Source organism: Ornithorhynchus anatinus, chromosome 2 (assembly GCF_004115215.2).
Source record: "Ornithorhynchus anatinus isolate Pmale09 chromosome 2, mOrnAna1.pri.v4, whole genome shotgun sequence".
In the NCBI taxonomy this organism is placed as follows: domain Eukaryota; kingdom Metazoa; phylum Chordata; class Mammalia; order Monotremata; family Ornithorhynchidae; genus Ornithorhynchus; species Ornithorhynchus anatinus.
In genome coordinates this window covers 5,810,004-5,828,641 of record NC_041729.1, presented here as the reverse complement: position 1 = coordinate 5,828,641, position 18,638 = coordinate 5,810,004, and the positions used below count along the sequence as shown (strand labels likewise).

The window sequence follows — 18,638 nt, the reverse complement described above, 5'->3', positions numbered from 1 at the left end:
TCATTCGGTCGTGTTTATTGAGCGCTTACTGTGTGCAGAGAGCTGTGCCAGGCACTTGGGAGGTACAGTTCGGTAACAAATAGAGACGATCCCTGCCCGCGACGGACTCACAGTCTGGAAGCGGGGAGACGGGCATCGGAACACGTAAACAGGCATCAATAGAAGCTATATACGCCTCATTAATATAAGTAAATGGAATTATAAACACGTACATAGATACACAAGCGACGTGGGGGAGTCCCTCGACTCCTGGGACCTCTCCACTGGGCCCCGCCGCTCCGGTTCATCGGCCTTTCGGACCGTGAGCCCCTTGTCGGTCAGGGATTGTCTCCGTTGCCGAGTCGTACGTTCCAAGCGCTTAGTACAGTGCTCTGCACCCAGTAAGCGCCGAGTAAATAAGATTGGATATTTACTGAACCGTACCGAGAGGACAGTAGAACGGACAGGGAGATTGCGCGACTTCCCTCGGCGGGCTGCTCCGTCCTGAACAACCCTTCCTGAAAAGAGGCTGTTCCTCACGCGGAGTTTAAAACTCGTGCTGCAATTAAGCCCTTTTCTTTCTGTTCCTTCTAAAGCGAACACGGAGAAAAAGCCGGGTCAGCGGTCTAACGTATAACCGATGGGTTGCTAACCGCGATTATCCCTCAACCTATTCTTCTCCGGACTAAATGATCTCAGTTCCTTTGGCTTTTTCTAGTAGGTCTCATTTTCTGACTTTTTAATCCCTTTCTTTTTTCCCCTTCTGGATCATCTCCTATTTTTCATTCCTTCAGTCGTATTTATTGAGCACCCGCTGTGTGCAGAGCACTGCACTAAGCTCTCGGAAGGCTCGATTCGGCGTCAGATAGAGACGATCCCCACCCGACGACGGGCTCACGGTCTAGAAGGGGGGAGCCGGACAACAAAACAAGTAAATGGGCGTCGGTGGCATCGGTATAAATGAATAGAATTAGAGAAATATACACATCACGAATAAAATAAATACGCTAATATACCCAAGTCCTGAGAGGGCGGGGGAAGGGGGTAGAGCAGAGGGAGGAGGGAGTGGGGCGATGGGGAGGGGAGAAGGAGCAGAGGAAAAGGGGGGGCTCAGTCTGGGAAGGCCTCCCGGAGCAGGTGAGCTCTCGGTAGGGTTTTGAAGGAGGGAAGCGGGGTAGTTTGGCGAGCGTGAGGAGGGAGGGCGTTCCGGGCCGCAGGGAGGACGCGGGCCGGGGGTCGACGGCGGGACGGGCGAGAAGGAGGCCCGGGGAGGAGGGGAGCGGCGGCGGAGGAGCGGAGCGCGCGGCCTGCGACGGAGAAGGGGAGGAGGGAGGTGAGGTAGGAGGGGGCCGGGGGATGGACGGCTCGGAAGCCAATAGCGAGGAGGTTTCGCTTTATTTTTCTACGTCTCAAAATATAGTCATATTAATATTAAACTGAGTAGCACCCAAACTGGATGAGATACTTTTGACAAGGGCCCGACCAAGGCTGAGGATAGCGGAAGGCTATCTGACTTCCTGACTCTAATACCGACCTACTCGCTCTACTCTGATCTCGTCTGTCTCGCCGCCGGCCCCTTCGTCGACGCGCTGCCCCTGGTTCGGAACTCCCTCGCCCTTCGTTTACGGCAGACCACCGCTCTCCCCACCTTCAAGGCCTTACAGAAATGATAATAATAATAATGTTGGTATTTGTTAAGGGCCTCCTCTGTGCAGAGCACCGTTCTGAGCCCTGGGGGGGATACAGGGTCATCAGGTCGTCCCGCTTGAGGCTCACAGTCTTCATCCCCATTTGACAGATGAGGGAACCGAGGCACGGAGAAGTTAAGTGACTTGCCCGCGGTCACAGAGCTGATAAGTGGCAGATCTGGGATTCGAACCCACGACCTCTGGCTCCCAAGCCCGAGCTCTTTCCACTGAGCCACGCTGCTTCCCTAAATCCCATCTCCAAGAGGCAATCCCCTACTAAGTCCTCATCTCCCCTTCTCTCTCTCTCTCTCTCTCCCCCTTCTGCGTCGCCTAGACCCCGGGTCTGGGAGTCGGAGGGACCCGGGTTCTAATCCCGGCTCTGCCACTTGTCTACTGCGTGACCTTGGGCAAGTCGCTTCATTTCTCGGTGCCTCAGTTACCTCATCTCTAAGATGGGGATAAGAGCGTGAGACTCATGTAGGACATGGACCGTGTCCAACCTGATCAACTTATCGACCCCAGCGCTTGGAACGGTGCTCGGCACGTAGTAGGCGCTTGACAAGTACCATAACAATAATAATAACGTTGGTATCCGTTAAGCGCTCACTACGTGCCGGGCACCGTTCTAAGCGCCGGGGTAGACACGGGGGAATCGGGATGTCCCACGTGGGGCTCACAGTCCTCATCCCCATTTTCCAGACGAGGTCCCCGAGGCCCAGAGAAGTGAAGCGACTTGCCCCCGGTCACACAGCTGACGAGTGGCAGAGCCGGGCTTCGAACCCGTGACCTCTGACTTCAAAGCCCGGGCTCTTTCCACTGAGCCACGCTGCTTATTGCGTATGCCCGTGGATCTGTACCCTTTAAGAACGTGATATTCGCCCCACCCTCAGCCCCGTAGCACCTATATACCTATCTATCATTTATTTATTTATGTCGATACCTGTCTAGACCGTAAGCTTCGCGAGGGCAGGGAATGACGTCCACCCTTGGAACTCTCCCGGGCGCTTAGTGCTCCGCACAGAGTCAGCACTCGGTCGACGCCATTTGCCGACTCTCGTCGTCCTTGAAATATCCCAGCACCGGGCTGATTTCTAAAACACGAGCAACTTATTCTCCTTAAGTCTACTTTGACTCTCAGGTCTTTTCACGCTGTGCTTTGGCATTTCATACATTCTTAAATTGGCCAGACTTTCCCCAGCTTTCTTCAGCGGTTTGAAGATGTCGCATGATCATGGTTTCTTCCTCCTCGGTCTTTCCTTGAAGGAGCCGTTTACGCGCCTCTGCTGACCGCGCGGCCTCACTGGGTCTCGCCGGTCGTCGCGCTACGTCAGAGGGGATTTTTCTTTCGGCAGCGGACTCTTACGTGGGAGAATCTCTAATCTCTACCTGAAACTCACTTGAAGCGAATCCCTTTCGATTCTTCCGACAGGCGTCGGCGCTTAGGACGCCGCTAGACGGATAGTGAGGACTTGAATGCCGTAAAAACGATCAAACAGACAAAAAAACACCCAGTGAGAAGCGTGATTCCGTTATTACGATAATAATCACGGTTTTTAAATGATTACGTGCCAAGCTCTGTACCCAGCGCTAGGGCGGATGGAGCAAGATCAGGCACAGTCCCCGTCCCTCGTGGGGAGGACAGAAAGGGAATTATTTTCAGAAATGATATAATCGATGCAAGTATTTGTGTGTCTCTCGTGTGTCTGCGTGGACTCCTCTCTCCACTGAAGATGAGTTTTCTTTACAGGGGCCGCTGTGGCACTTGACATTCCGTCGGTCCTCAAGGAACGAAAATTACGATCGCGTATCTGTCTCGTAATTTTCTGACTTGATTCCCCTCCTCAGCTTCCACCTCACTTAAGCCTTCACCTGAGAACCTCTCTTTGTCCTTCTCTCCATTTTTTTCTTTTTAACAGTTTGAGATATTGGGTGGTCGCGTGGTCGCTTTTGATCTCGTGTCACCGTGAGCGCGCAGAACTTGAGGATGTGGGAAGTTTAAAGGAGTCGGCCTAATAGTTTTCCTTTTTCACCGCCGTTTAACAAAATAGCTCGCTGTAAGGTATCAACCAGTAGATTCTGAAAACGCAGAGGGCCTGCAAATAACCTCGAGTGAGAGAATAATACTAACAAGGGTATCTAAGTCCTCATCGTGCGTCGAGCAGAGCCGGCGCTAAGCGCCGGGGTGGATCAAGGGAATCCGACGGGACCCCCGGTCCCTGTCCCACGTGGGGGTCACAGCCCAAGGGGGCGGGGGACCAGGCGTTTAAACGCTTCCTCTGGCGGTATTTCCTAAGCGCTTTCCGCGTGCCAAGCGCCGTACTCGGCACCGGGGCAGGTGGAAGGTAGTCATCCGTTCAGTCGTCGGCGTGGCTCAGTGGAAGGAGCCCGGGCTTGGGAGTCGGAGGTCATGGGTTCGAATCCCGGCTGGGCCGCTCGTCGGCCGTGGGCGAGTCGCTTCGCTTCTCCGTGCCTCGGTCACCTCGTCCGCAGAATGGGGATGAAGACCGTGAGCCTCACGTGGGACAACCCGATTACCTCGTATCTCCCCCAGCGCTCAGAGCGGCGCTCCGCACACGGTAAGCGCTTAACAGATACCGACGTCATCCTCCGTCGGGCGCTTACCGTGTGCAGAGCACTGTACCGAGCGCTTGGAGAGTCCAGTTCGGCCACAGGGAGAGACGATCCCTGCCCACGACGGGCTCACGGTCTACGGGGGGGGGGGGGGGGGGGGGGGCGGGCCTCAAAACGAGGATGCGGGGCGATGGGGCGATCGGGCAGGTAATCGGGGTCGGCCCCGGTCCCCGTCCCGTTCGGGAGTCCCCGACTAGAGGGGAGACGTTAGGCAGCTCTCCAGAGATGCGGATATCCTACCCTCGCCCCCTTGGGCCCCTCCCCCCCCGCCACCTCATCCCCCCAATCCCCTCCAAGCCCCGCGACGGTCTCGTTCGGACTCTCGACTCCCTCCGGAGAAGCCGATCCGGGATCCGCCCCCTCCTCTCCTCTCCTCCCCCCCCCCCCCCCCCGGCCCTTCCCGAAAGCCGTCTCCTCGGGGAGCCTCCGAGGAAGCGTCCGAGCGTCGCGGTGACCGGGGGGATCTCGAGCGGGCCCTTTTTTTTTCTCCTCCTCCTTCCCCTTCGGGTCCGCGAGCGGGAACGGACCGCCGCCCCTGCGTGGCGGAGGCCCGAGCCCAGATTTACCTAGAGAGGTAGGAGTTAAAATGTCTGGGCTGTGAAAGAGCTCTGGCGGACCTAGAGGGAGCCAGCAAGCTCCAACGGTGACTCATCCCGCCCCCGTCAATCAGCCCAGCGGCAGCATCCGTCTCGGAGGCCGCCGGGTAGGGTTAAACCCGGAGCGCGCACGGAGCCGGGAGCGGGAAACCTGCACTGCGGGCACCGGGACGTCCGCTCCCCGTTCCCCGCCGCCCGTCGGCCCCGGGAGCCCCGATCCACGGTCCCGGTCTCCCCGCCGTCCGCCGGGCTCCGGCCGGGGCGCCGCGGACCTCGACGGCCCCGGGGGGCCGCGTCCGTCGGCCGCCGGCGGGGAGGTGTCGCGATCCCCCTCGGGGGGAAGGGGCTCCGACGAGGTAGGGTCCGCGGGCGGGGAGCGTGCCCCGCCGGTTCCGCCGTAGCGCTCTCCCCCGGGCCCCCGCCACGGCGCGCCGTGCCTAGCGGGCGCCCGGCGGATCCCGCCGGTCGACCGATCGATCGACGGCGGGGCCGGGAGGCGGGGGACGTCCGTCCCTCCGCCGGACGCTCCCGGATCGTCGGGGAGGAGAGGGCGCCGGGGCCCGTCCGGAAGAACTTGGGCCGGGGCTCCTCTCCGCGGATCCAACCGCGGCGGGCCGGGAAGGGCGAGCCGAAAAGAAGCACGTGGTGAAGCCGGGCTTGGGTTTCCGACCGGACGGCGCGGTCGGGGGCCGGGACGGCGGCGCCGCCCCGTCGGGGGGCTCCGGACCCCTCGGAAGCGCGGGGCGGGACCCCGTCCTCCCCCCGCCCCGTCCCGACCGCCCGGGGGAGGCGCCGCGCCGGGGCGAAGGCGGAGGCCGTCGCCGTGCCCGGAGCGGGCGGGGCCCGGAGACGGTTCCCCTCGCCTGCGTTGGAGAGCAAACGGCGTTTACCTCCTCAGAGGTCTGCCAGCTCCCTCCCCGGCGGGACTCGACAGACGGATTCTAGAAAGATCAGGAGCCCTCGGCCGGGCCGGCCGGGGAGGGTCTGCCCCCGGCCCGCCGGGGGCTTCCCGCTCCTTCCCGACGTGCGGGCGCGTGAGCCGAGGAGGCCGGTGGGACCGGGGCGGGAGACGGTCTGCCTGCGGAGGGGTGGCCATGTTGGCACGGGAGGGGTTAAGCCCTTGTTGCCGTAATACGATTTGAGAGCGGCGACTCAGTCCGCCTGCGGTGGCGAGATCGAAAGCGGGAGCTGCAGTGCCGTTGCGAACGGCCGACGAGACGGGGAGGTGTGCGCTGCGAAGCGGTGTGGCTGAATTTGTTTTCCTCTTGTGTTTTTTTCCCTTTTTTCCCTTCCCCTTTCCCTCTCCTCCTCGCCAGCTCCTCCCCCCTTCGTCCCTACCCTCCGGTCCGACGATGACACCTCCAGTTTCGACGAGCCGGAGGAGGGTCTGCGGGTCCTACCCGCCCCGCGCCAGTTGAGCCCCGCGGGCTTCGCGGGCGAAGATCTGCCCTTCGTGGGGTTCTCCTTCGGCGGGGCCCCGGGGAGCCTCGGTAGATCGGAGTAAGTGGACGGGAAGCGGGATAGGGTGGGGAGATCCGGGGTCGGGGTCGGGGGGGGGAGGGGCGCTTCGGACCGGCCGCCTGGAGGCCGGCGGGGGGGGCGGGGGGGCGGGGGGGGCGATGCGAGATTTCTCCGTCGCCGCCGGGACCGCGCGTTTCACGCGGACCCGCCGTCGCGCTTCACGGGGGTGGGGGGGGAGGTAGTCGGTCCCTTTGAGTCGGTCTTTCGTCCCCGGCCCTTCGGGGTCACCGGAGCCGGCCGGCGGGCGAGGCAGAACGCGGGGGGAGGGGGGACGGTCGAGGAGGCGAGAGATCGGTGGGGGGGGGGGGGGGCGGGTCTCCGACGGCGGGTCGAAGGATGCCGACGGGCCGGGCGCCGGGAGGGTCGGGGGGGGGCTCCCGTCGGGGTTTGAGGAACGGGCCGGCCGCCGCTGAAACGGGGGAGGGAGGAGCCGCGCCGATCCCGACCGAGCGCCGTCGGGTCCGGGTCGGCGCTAGCCCGGCGAGGCGGGGTGCCGCCCGGTCGGATGAGAGCCCGAGACGGGGGAGCCTCTGCACGGAAAGCCCGCCTCCCAGAGATCCGCTCGGGGAAGAGAATGGCGGAGGGGGAGGAAACCCCCAGACCGAGAAGGGGAAAGGGGAGTACAGATGTCGCCGCGTGAACCCCTTGACCCGGCGGGTCCCGGGCCGCCGAGCCGACGGGAGACGCGGCGGCGCGGCGCCGAGGCCGGGGGACTCCCGGGATCCGGGGGATCGATCCGAAACGCGGCGGTCTCGGTCGATCCGGAAGCTCGGCCCCCCGGAGGCGGTAGGTCTTCCGTGACGCCGACGTCCCGCCTCCGAGGGCCCCCGCCGGGATCCTCGCCGGGGACGACGGTCCGGGTCGGCCCGCCGTCGGGTTTTCCCGGATCCGTGTGACCGACGGCCGCGGGGGTCGTCCCGGGTCACGACCCGCGGCTCGAATCCGGGGTCCTCCTCGGCGCCGGTCACCTCCCCGGCCGCCCGGCGAGAGCTCCCGGAGCCCCGCGCTGTGGTCGGGGGAGGATCCCGGACCCCGTCCCGGGACGGTTTCTCCCTTGGGGTGGTGTTTCCGGTGGGAATCCGGGACGTTCGCCGCCGCTGTAAGGGGAAACGAAACGATTCGGATTCAGAGCTGAAGACGCGTCTGGGGGAGGGGAGGTGCCTCCGAGGAGATCTAAGCTTGAGGCGGGAACGGCCGGCGCCCGCAACGGCGCTCGGCACGTGGCGAGCGCCGAACGGGTACCGTCGTCGTCGTCCGGGACGTTCGACTCCGCGTAAGGGGGAATGTCACGATTCGAGTGGGAGATGCGGTCGGGGGGGGGGCGAGGGGGCGAGGGGTCGGACTCTCTTCCGCGGAACCGGTTGACGGTCGGTGTGATTTCGAGTCGGAGGACCGGGGTTTGCGTCTCGGCGAACCCAGAGCAGGCGGCATTCACGGGGGCTGGCGGAGCCGTGGGTGGAGAGAGCCGGGCGGCCCTCGGGGAGTAGAAACCGGCCGTTGAGGCATCGGAAGAGCTGCTTCGGGGGAGTCCGGGAACTGGATCTGGGTGGCTTCCTGCGGGCCGGCAGAAAAGATTTTTCCTGAGGCCGAGCTCGTCCGGGAACAGTGAGGAGGGAGATCCAAAGTGAAGTTGGTTTGAAGAAGTAACAGGAGAAATTACAAGAATCCGACGACACGAGAAGCGGCGCGGCCTACTGGCTCGAGCCCGGGCCTGGGACTCGGAAGGACCCGGGTTCTAATCCCGGCTCGGCCGCTCGTCTGCTGCGGGACCGTGGGCGAGTCGCCTCGCTTCTCTGGGCCTCGGCGACTTCATCTGTAAAATGGGGATTGAGACCGAGTCCCACTGAGCGGACGGAGCCCGGGCCTGGGAGTCAGAAGGCGGTGGGTCCCCAATCCCAGCTCCACCGCGTGTCTGTCGTGTGGCCTTGGGCAAATCCCTTGACCTTTCCGGGCCTCGGTTACCTCCTCTTTAAAATGGGGATTGAAGCTGTGAACCACACCTGGGACAGGGACTGGGTCCCAGCTAACGCGCCCGTGTCCGCCCCGGAGCTTTGGAAAAGGGCTCGGCACGTAATAGGCGCTTAACGGATACCTCGATTATTATCGTTACTATGTGGGACGTGGACCGGGTCCGACCCGATTATGTCGTATCTCCCCTAGCGCTTAGAACGGCGCCTGGCACGTGGTAAGCGCTCAACGAATGCCGGAGAAAAAACCGGGCCCCGGGCAGCGTTTAAATAAAGACCTGGTGTCCAGAGTGGGGTTTTCTCTGCCCCCCCCAATGTGATTTTTCAAAAGGCGAATCTTAGCCCCTTCGGAGCGGCTGGGGAACCTCCGAGAGGTTAGGGGGAAGGCGTCCGACTCCCGAGAGGATCAAGGAGAAGGCTTAGAGACGGACGCCATCTAATGATGCCTCCACTCAACCCCCCCCGCCCCCCCCCCCTTTCTTTTTAAACGGGTTCGATGGTTTGTTGCGGTCACGCTAGAATTCTTCTAGACTTCTCGGTCGTGTGTCTCCTTCTGCAGATCACACGAAAAGATTGGATTAAGTCACACGCAGCTTCTCATTTCTTTTGGCTTCCCAGTCGGGAGGTGGAGTTGCACGTTCCCTTCGTTCTGGGGCTCCTGCCTCGGTCCCCTCCGACGATTTCCGTTGGGAATTCGGAAGCCGGAGAAACCCTCTTGCGTCCGGAACCTCTTTCGATTAGCGCCTCGTCGAACACGCACACGCACTCTGTCTCCCTCCCGCCCCCGCAAGTGAAATGGACGACGGGGGCAACGTGATCCACCTAGGCCGAAAAACCCTCTTTGAGATCTGAATCGTCCGGCAGCGTCAACTGATGGAATAAAACACGGGGACGAGAAGCGGCGTGGCTCTGCGGAAAGGGCACCGGCCTGGGTTCGGGTTCCGCCTCGGCCCCGTGTCTGCCGCGTGACCCCGGGCAAGTCGTCTCGCTTCTCTGCGCCTCAGCGGCCTCATCTGTAAAGTGGAGATTAAGACTGCGAGCCCCGCGTGGGACACCCGATTGCCCCGTGTCTCCCCCAGCGCTTAGAACAGTGCCCGGCACATAGTAAGCGCTTAACAGACACCGTCAGTATTATAGTCGGTCGATTCTCCACCTCATTCATTCAAGCGTATCGGACCGCGAGCCCGTGGTCGGGCGGGGACCGTCTCTCTATCTGTTGCCGGACCGTCCGTTCCAAGCGCTCAGTACGGTGCCCTGCACACGGTAAGCGGTCGGTAGATACGACTGAACGAATGAATTTATTGAACGCTTACCGTACTAAACGTTTGGAATGGACAATCCGGCAATAGAGAGAGACGATCCCCGCCCCGCGGGGCTTGCGGTCTAGAGGGGTAACGGTATCCGTTAAGCGCTTACTCTGTGCTAAGCACCGGTCCAAGCCCTGGGGGAGGTAGAAGGTTATCAGAGCGCCCCGTGCCCGCTGTCACAGTTCCCGTTTTACGGACGAGGTGACTGAGGCACCGAGAATAACGACGACGATAACGTTGATGCGCGTTAAGCGCTCGCCACGTGCCGAGCACCGTTCTAAGCGCGGGGGTGGACGGAAGGGATCGCCCGGAGTCGCGCAGCCGACCAGTCAGCCGGTCGTATCGACCGAGCGCTCACTGGGTGCGGAGCGCCGTCCCAAGCGCTTGGGAGAGTGCAACGGAACGACGTTAACGGCGAACGCGCCGGGGTTTCGGTCTAGAGGGGGAGACGGACGTTAATATAAATAGATAAGAGACGGGGGGGCCGGGAGGGCGGAGGAATAAAGGGAGCCGGTCGGAGCGACGCGGAAGGGAGTGGGAGAAGAGGAGAGGGGGGCTTAGTCGGGGAGCTAGTCGGGCGAGGTGGTCCCGGCTGGTCACCCCGCACGGCAGGCGCTCAGTAAATAGGACCGAATGGGTGAGGCGACGGACGAGTGAATCGAAGAGGGCAAATTGGCACTGTTTCCCCAAGACTTTGAGCCCGTTATTGGGCGGGGATCGTCTCTATCTGTTGCCGATTGTCCATTCCAAGCGCTCAGTACAGTGCCCCGCACCCAGTAAAGCGCTCAATGGATAGGACCGAATGAATGAATTTGTTCTCGCCTGCCCGTCTCCCCCGATTAGACCGTGAGCCCGTCGAAGGGCGGGGACCGTCTCTCTCCGTTACCGATTTGTCCATTCCAAGCTCTGAGTACAGCGCCCTGCACGAAGGAAGCGCTCGATAAACACGACGGAACGAACGAATAAACGTTTGGGATGTACAATTCGGCAATAGAGACCATCCCTGCCCCGCGGGGCTTAGGGTCCAGGAGGCTGATGGTACGTAACGGTACGCTCCGCGCGGTAAGCGCTCGAGAAATAGGACTGAACGAGTGACCCCTCTTCTCGTAGAGACCGGACGGCGGACCCGCCGGCCTGTCCCGCCTCGGGCAGGCCCGCGATGATCTGCGATCTCCGGGCCTTCGCCTTTTCACTCACGCGCGGGAGTCGCCGCTTCCTTTTTAAAACGGGATCCTCCCCACCGCGCGTATCCCCGGCGAGTCCGGCGACGGTCCGGTTTATCGAGCGCCTACTGTGTGCGGAGCGCTGTACGAAGCGCTTGGGAGAGTACAAGAGCCCGGGCTTGGGAGTCGGGGGTCGCGGGTTCGAATCCCCGCTCTGCCGCCCGTCGGCTGGGTGACTGTGGGCAAGCCACTTCTCCGGGCCGCAGTTCCCTCATCTGGAAGGTGGGGATGAAGATCTGGGAGCCTCCCGTGGGACAACCTGATGACTCTGTATAATCATAATAATAATGTTGGTATTTGTTAAGCGCTTACCGTGTTCTAAGCGTTGGGGGAGATGCAGGGTGATCAGGTCGTCCCACGCGGGGCTCACGGTCTTAATCCTCATTTTACAGATGAGGGAACTGAGGCGCGGAGAAGTGAAGCGACTCGCCCACGGTCGCACAGCCGACAGGTGGCGGGGCGGGGATTCGAACCCGTGACCTCGGACTCCCACGCCCGGGCTCTTTCCACTGAGCCACGCTGCCCAGTGCTTAGAACGGTGCTCTGCACGTGGTAAACGCTTAACGGGTACCGACACCATTACCCTAGAACAATCTGCCAGGCTCCTTCAGGTAATTGCTCTCCCCGACCTCGAAGCCTTCTCGAACAGCGTGGCCCGGTGGCAAGAGCCCGGGCTTGGGAGTCCGAGGTCACGGGTTGGAATCCCCGCTCTGCCACCCGTCGGCTGGGTGGCCGTGGGCGAGTCGCTTCACTTCTCGGGGCCTCAGTTCCCTCATCTGGAAAAGGGGGATTAACCGTGAGCCTCCCGTGGGACGACCCGATGACCCGGTATCTCCCCCAGCGCTTAGAACGGTGCTCCGCGCCTACTAGGCGCTCAGCGGATACCAACGTTGTTATTCTCGAGGGCCCAACTCCTCCAAGAAGCCTTCCCTGACTGCGCCCCGGTCTCCTCCTCTCCCGCTCCCTTCTGCGCCGCCCTGACTCGCTCCTTCAATCATCCTCCCTCCCAGCCCCCCGGCACAAACGGATATGTCTCGTATCTATCTATCTATCTATCTATTTATACTAACGTCTCGTCTCCAGACTGCGAGCTCGCTGGGGGAAAGAGCGCGTCTGTTGTTCTGCCGTACTCCGCCGGGCGCTCGGCGCGGTGTTTTGCCCCAAGCAGGCGCTCCCTGAATCCGACGGAATGGACTCGCCGTCCTGTCGCGCTCTCGCAAGCGCTTCGCGCGTCGTGAGCGCTCGGTGGGCGCGGCGGGACGAGCGGGCGGAGGCTCCTTGCCCGCGATGGGGTCTTCCCGTCCTCGCCTTCTCCCTCCCCCTATTTTCGACATCACGGGTTCTTATTTACAAGAGTCGATTACCTTTGTCGTTACTCATTTCTTCACGCTGGCGAGGAAATTAGAGCCGCCGCCGCTGTGTCGTACCGGGTAAACCGACCCTAGATTTGTTAATGGCTAATTGAATTAGATGTCGGGCGACGGCGCTGAACGAACGACACGTCTGCACGGAGGCCCGGGGCGCGAGGGAAGCTCGCTAGATGCCGGCCTTCGGGCCGTGGGACGGTCGAGGAGCAGCGCGGCATAGTTGAGGGAGCCCGGACCTGCGAGTCGGAAGGCCATTCGTTCATTTAATCGTATGATGATAATCATGTTGGCACCTGTTAAGCGCTTACCGTGTGCTAAGCGCTGGGGGAGACACAGGGTCGTCAGGTCGTCCCACGCGAGGCTCGCGGTTAATCCCCGTTGGACAGATGAGGCGACTGAGGCACAGAGAAGTGAAGTGACTGGCCCACGGTCACACGGCTGACGAGTGGCAGAGCCGGGATTCGAACCCCTTTATCGTTTAGCATTATTTAGCATTTAGCGAGCGCGTGCTGTGTGCCGAGCACCGTACTAAGCGCTCGGGAGGGGACAATGCAGCAGTACACGGACACATTCTCTGCCCGTAGCGCGCTTGGTCGGGGGGGGCGGGGGCGGAGGGGAAACGATATTAATAAAAATAGATAATTTACAGTTCATGGGTTCGAATCCCGGCTCCGTCGCTTGCCTGCTGTGTCTTTGGGGAAGTCACTTCTCTGGGCCTCAGTGACCTCATCTGGAAAATGGGGATGAAGACCGTGAGCCTCACGTGGGACAACCTGATGACCCCGTATCTCCCCCGGCGCTCAGAACGGTGCTCTGCACGTAGTAAGCGCTTAACAAATACCAACATTATTATTATTATTATTATTATTCTCCGGGCCTCAGTGACCTTAACTGTAAAATGGGGATTGAGACTGTGAGCCCCACGTGGAACAGGGACTGTGTCCAACGCGATTTTCTTGTATCCGCTCCGGTGTCTGGTACAGTGCCTTGCGCTTAGTAAGAGCTCAGTGAGTATCTCAATTATTATTATCGGTATGGGTTACGTTTTTAGTTTCACTTGCACCGAAGGGGTTGTGGGCAGGCAGTGTGCCTGCTTATTGTTGTCTCTACTCTCCCAAGCGCTTAGCGCGGTGCCGGGCACGCAGTAAACCCTCAGTAAATACGATTGGATGAAGAGATAAATACCGGCGTCCCTAGATCGACTGCCGGTCCGTGGCCTTTCCTGACTCATTGGTGATATTTTTTTTTTAATGAAAACATTTTTCATAATTGCCCCGATCAGCTTCGACTAAAATAAATTTTGGACGCCAAAGTCGAGTGCACTTGGACGTAGGGAGATTCATTCGTTTGTATCTATCGAGCGCTTACTACGTGCAGGGCGCTGTACTGTGCGCTTGGAAAGTTCCGCGGTGACGATCGTCGTGTGTTTAAGTGTTTTCTGTGAAAGATAACGACGATGGTGTTCACCGCTTACCGCGCGTCGAGCACCGTTCTAAGCCCCGGGGTAGATAGAAGGTCGTCAGGTTGGACCCGGGCCCCGTCCCACGTGGGGCTCACGGTCCTCATCCCCACGTTCCAGGTGAGGGAACTGAGGCCCAGAGAAGTGAAGCGACTGGCCCAAGGTCACCCAGCAGTCGGGTGGCGGAGCCGGGATCAGAGCTCGTCTACGTTTTTATTCCCCTGTTGATTTTGTCAGTGAGGCGTCCGTCCCCTTGATTCTATTTATCGTGATTACCTCGCCCCGTTTTTGTCCGTCCGGCTCCCGTCGTCGGGCGGGGATCGTCTCTGTCTGTTGCCGAATGGTCCGTTCCGAACGCTCGGTCCGGCGCTCTGCGCGCGGGAAGCGCTCAGTCGATGCCGTCGAATGAATGGACGAACCCAGGTCCCTCCGACTGCCGGGCCCGTGCTCCGCCCGCGAAGCCGTGGCGTTCCTGTGTGTCGAGGAGCGTTCTGAGCCCTGGGTAGACAGAGGTCGATCGGGTCGGAACACGGTCTGTGTAGGAGGGGGAAAAGGTCTCGAATCCCCCTTGTTACGGTTGAGGAGACCGAGGCACCGTGAAACGAAATGACTTTCCTGTGGTCACCCAGCGGGCAAATGGCGGAGCTGGATTAGAACGCAGGTCCTCCGCATCCCAGGCCGACGCCCCTTCTAGAGAAGCGGCCCGGCTCGGTGGAAAGAACCCGGGCTCGGGGGTCGTGGGTTCCGATCCCGACTCCGCCACGCGTCTGCCGCGTGACCTTGGGCAAGTCACTTCACCTCTCTGGGCCTCGGTGACCTCATCCGCAAAAGCGGGGATTAAAAAACGCGAGCCCCACGTGAGGCAGTCGGATGACCCCGCATCCCCCCCGGCGCTTAGAACGCTGCTCTGCCCGTAGCGAGCGCTTAACGGCTACCGTCACGATGACGACTTGGGCTGGGCCGCACCGCTTCCCGATTAGGATTCGGGTTTCACTTTTCGGGTCTCACGGAGGGAGGGCCCCTTTGGGAGGAGAAACCTCGGGCCGGGCGATCGTCGCCCCGACGCTTCAGCGGCACCGTCGGCGGTCTTCTGTTTTCGAATGAGACCCCTGTGGGTAGAGGAGAATTAGGGATCTGGTCCTTTTTAATAATAACGATGGTGGGATTTGCTGAGCGCTTACTATGTGCCAAGCACCGCTCTTCTAAGCGCTGAGGTGGATCGGGGTCATCAGGTTGTCCCACGTGGGGCTCCCGGTCTCAATCGCCATTTTACAGACGGGGCCACCGAGGCCCAGGGGATAATAACAATAACGATGATGTTGACATCCGCTAAGCGCTCGCTAGGTGCCGAGCACCGTTCCAAGCGCCGGGGGGGATACGAGGCGATGAGGTCGTCCCACGTGGGGCTCCCGCTCTCAATCCCCATTTTCCAGATGAGGTCACCGAGGCCCAGAGAAGTGAGGTGACTCGTCCAAGGTCACACAGCGGACAGGGGGCGGAGCCGGGATCAGAACCCGCGACCTCTGACTCCCGAGCCCGGGCTCTTCCCGCTGAGCCAGGCTGCCAGCCCCCCCCAAATAAACCGAAACACCCCTGGCTTCCGCAAACCCTCGGGTCTTCACCGCAGTAGGATGCGAGCTGAAATCGAGGGGGTGATTGGATTAAGAGAGCGTTTACTTTGACCTCGGCCGAGTCGCGTCGCTTCTCTGAGCCTCGGTTCCCTCATCTGTAAAATGGGGATAAAGACCGTGCGCCCCGGGTGGGACAGGGACCGTGTCCGACCCATTCGCCTGTATCCGTCCCAGTGCCTAGTCCGGTGCCTGGCTCAGAGTAAGATCTTGACGAATGCCAGGGTTATCATCATCATTATCGATGAGCCACCCTTCCACCCTTCCATATCCGATACAGGCCTTTCTGCCTCAGCCCGTAGGTGGTCTTCGCCTCTGGCGGGCCAGGAGGTTTGGAGGTGGGACGGGATGGATCTCCGAGCTGGCGGCCTCCCGCTTTTGCTCCCTATTAATCACTCGATTGATTCGATCGATTGTTTTGATCGATTTATCAGTCAGTGTCAATAGCAATATCAAACAAAAACATCAATTTATTGAGCGTCTACTGTGAGCCGAGCCCCGTATTAAGTGCTTGGGAGAAGGCAAGAGAACAATAATAATAATGTTGGTATTCGTTAAGCGCTTACTCTGCGCGGAGCACCGTTCTAAGCGCTGGGGGAGACAAAGGCCGATCGGGTCGTCCCGCGTGAGGCTCACGGTCTTCATCCCCATGTTCCGGATGAGGTCACTGAGGCCCCGAGAAGTGAAGTGGCTTGCCCGGGGTCACACGGCTGACAAGCGGCAGAGCCGGGATCCGAACCCGTGACCTCGGACTCCCAAGCCCGGGCTCTTGCCACTGAGCCGCGCCGCTTCACTGTAGCGGACACGGTACTTGCCCTCGGCAAGCTTGCGTCCCGGAAGGCCCGGGGATACGGCTTGGGAGCCGGGACGTGGTGTGCGGGGGAATTTCGCCGTGCGGGGCGGGGCCTGTGGCCAAACTGATTTACTTATAACGATCATGATGACGACGACGACGACGATTAGTATTTGTCAAGCGCTTACTTTGTGCCAGGGTGGTTAGCGGCAGATCCTTTCCCATTTGGGTTTAACAGTGTCCATCCCCATTTTCCGGATGAGGTCACTGAGGCCCAGAGAAGTGAGGTGACTCGCCCAAGGTCACACAGCGGACAAGGGGCGGAGCCGGGAGTGGAACCCATGACCTTCCGTCTCCCGGGCCCGCGCTCCATCCACTACGCCACACCGCTTCTCAAACCGGCGCTCGGTTCAGTGTCTGGCTCATCGTAAGCGCTTAACAAATACCATTATTATTATTATTATTATTACAATTCTTCTTCTTGTTGTTGTTGTTGTTCCAGCCTCTCGCTCGGTTGGGTTTGGGTGTGTTTAGACCGTGAGCCCGTCACGGGGCAGGAATCGTCTCTCTCTGTTGCCGAATTGCGCGTTCCAAGCGTTTATAGTACGGCGCTCTGCGCCTAGTAAGCGCTCGATAAATACTACCGAAACCCAGGGTCCCGGTTTCCCGGTGGGACCGGATTCAAGGCGAAGAGAGCAGGGTATTAACGATAATTGCAGTATTCGTTAAGTGCTCGCCAAGCGGCAGACGCTGCGCTCCACGCCGGGGTAGATACGAGCCAATCAGGTTGGACCCAGGCCTCGTCCCGCGTAGGGTTCGCAGTCTCAATCCCCGTTTCGCCCGGTCAGTCGTATTTATCGAGCGCTTGCCGCGTGCGGGGCGCCGCGCTAGACGCTTGGGAGAGTCCAGTACGGCACTGAACGGACGCATTCCCTGCCCACGGCGAGCCGACGGTCTAGAGGGGGAGACGGACGTCGGTAGACGTGAATATACCGTAACGACTGTGTACAGATAACGTAACGGATATATCTGTAACAATTATAATGGCTGTTTATTTTGTTAATGAGATGTCCGTCGCCTTGATTCTATTTACTCGCTATTGTTTTAATGAGACGTCCTTCCCCCCGACTCTATTTGTCGCCGTCGTTCTCGACCGTCCGTCTCCCCCGGTTAGACCGCGAGCCCGTCGGAGGGCGGGGACCGGCCCTGGCCGTTACCGACCTGTCCGTTCCGAGCGCTCGGTCCGGTGCTCTGCACGTGGTAAGCGCTCCATAAATGCTATCGAATGAATGAATGAATGAATGAATATGTGCCTGGCGCTGTACTGAGCGCTGGGGTAGATACGAGCTGCACACAATCCCTGTCCCACGGGGGCCTCGCGCTCCCCCTCCCCATTTTACAGGGAAGTGACGCGACTTACGCGACGTCGCCCGAGTGGCCGAGCGGAGATCAGAACCCAGGTCCTTCTGACGCCCGGGCCCGGGCCCCGTCCGCCAGGCCACGCTGCTTTGCTACTCGGTGATGATAACGTTGGTATCGGGTAAGCGCTTACTATGTGCAGAGCAGCGTTCTAAGCGCCGGGGTGGATACGGGGTCATCGGGTCGTCCCGCCTGAGGCTCCCGGTCTTCACCCCCAATTTTGCAGACGAGGTCACTGAGGCCCAGAGAAGCGAAGTGACCCGCCCGCAGTCACGCGGCTGACGAGTGGCAGAGCCGGGGGTCGAACCCGTGACCCCCGCCTCCCGAGCCCGGGCTCTTGCCTCCGAGCCACGTCGAGCGGGCCCTGATTCCCGGGCCATCCCTCCGTGTCAGTCGATGGTATTTACTGGGCGCTTACCGTGTGCGGAGCGCAGCGCGCGTCATCCCTACTTCTCCTGCCCTCTGGCCTCTCTCCTTTTACGTCTCGCGTTCTTCACCTTTCGTATCCTTTACCGGATGCGCTTTCTCACCCCCGTGGCCGGACCCGTCGTCTTTCTCGGGCACGGCCCCTGCTCTTCCTTCCCGCCCCGATCTCGGCCCGGTTTTGCCTCTCCAGCCGCCTCTCAGAGCTCCGCTCGCATGCCCTGTTATTTTCTCCAACTTGATACGGCCGCGATGGCTCTTCCGATCTTTCCCGTCGGTGTTCCGTTTCCCTCTCGTTGGCCGAGCCGGGCCGTGTCGAGGGAGATTTTTATGTTCTGTCGCCCCTCTTTTCTTCCCCCCTCCCCTCCCAGATCCTTCTGAGCAGGGGAATTCTTCCTCCTCGACTTCAGGGCGGTTCCTTCTTCCTCCGTGCTCCTAAATGGCTGCTCCTTTCTGTCCGTCTTTTTTTTTTTTTTTTTTTTTTAAATTGTACCTGTTAAGCGCTCACTGTTTGCCGGCCTGCGTACTAAGCGCTAGGATAGACACCGGGTTGGACGCAGTCCCCGTGCCACACGGGGCTCACGGTCTTAATCCCCATTTTCCGGGTGAGGCGACTGAGGCCCAGAGAAGCGAACCG

The 18,638-nt window shown here is 60.5% G+C and overlaps 1 protein-coding gene across 9 annotated transcripts in view; it reads left to right on the top strand.

The window, feature by feature from the left end:
- The window catches only part of CIT (citron rho-interacting serine/threonine kinase), a 165,091-nt gene that overhangs the window by 37,895 nt on the left and 108,558 nt on the right, over positions 1–18,638 (top strand). For 7 of the 9 annotated variants that reach the window (XM_029051857.2, XM_029051843.2, XM_029051851.2 and 4 more), the window contains exon 9: positions 6,211–6,394. In XM_029051857.2, coding sequence (XP_028907690.1) covers positions 6,211–6,394 — 184 coding nt within the window. The other 2 variants (XM_029051880.2, XM_029051872.2) reach the window with 2 other exon arrangements.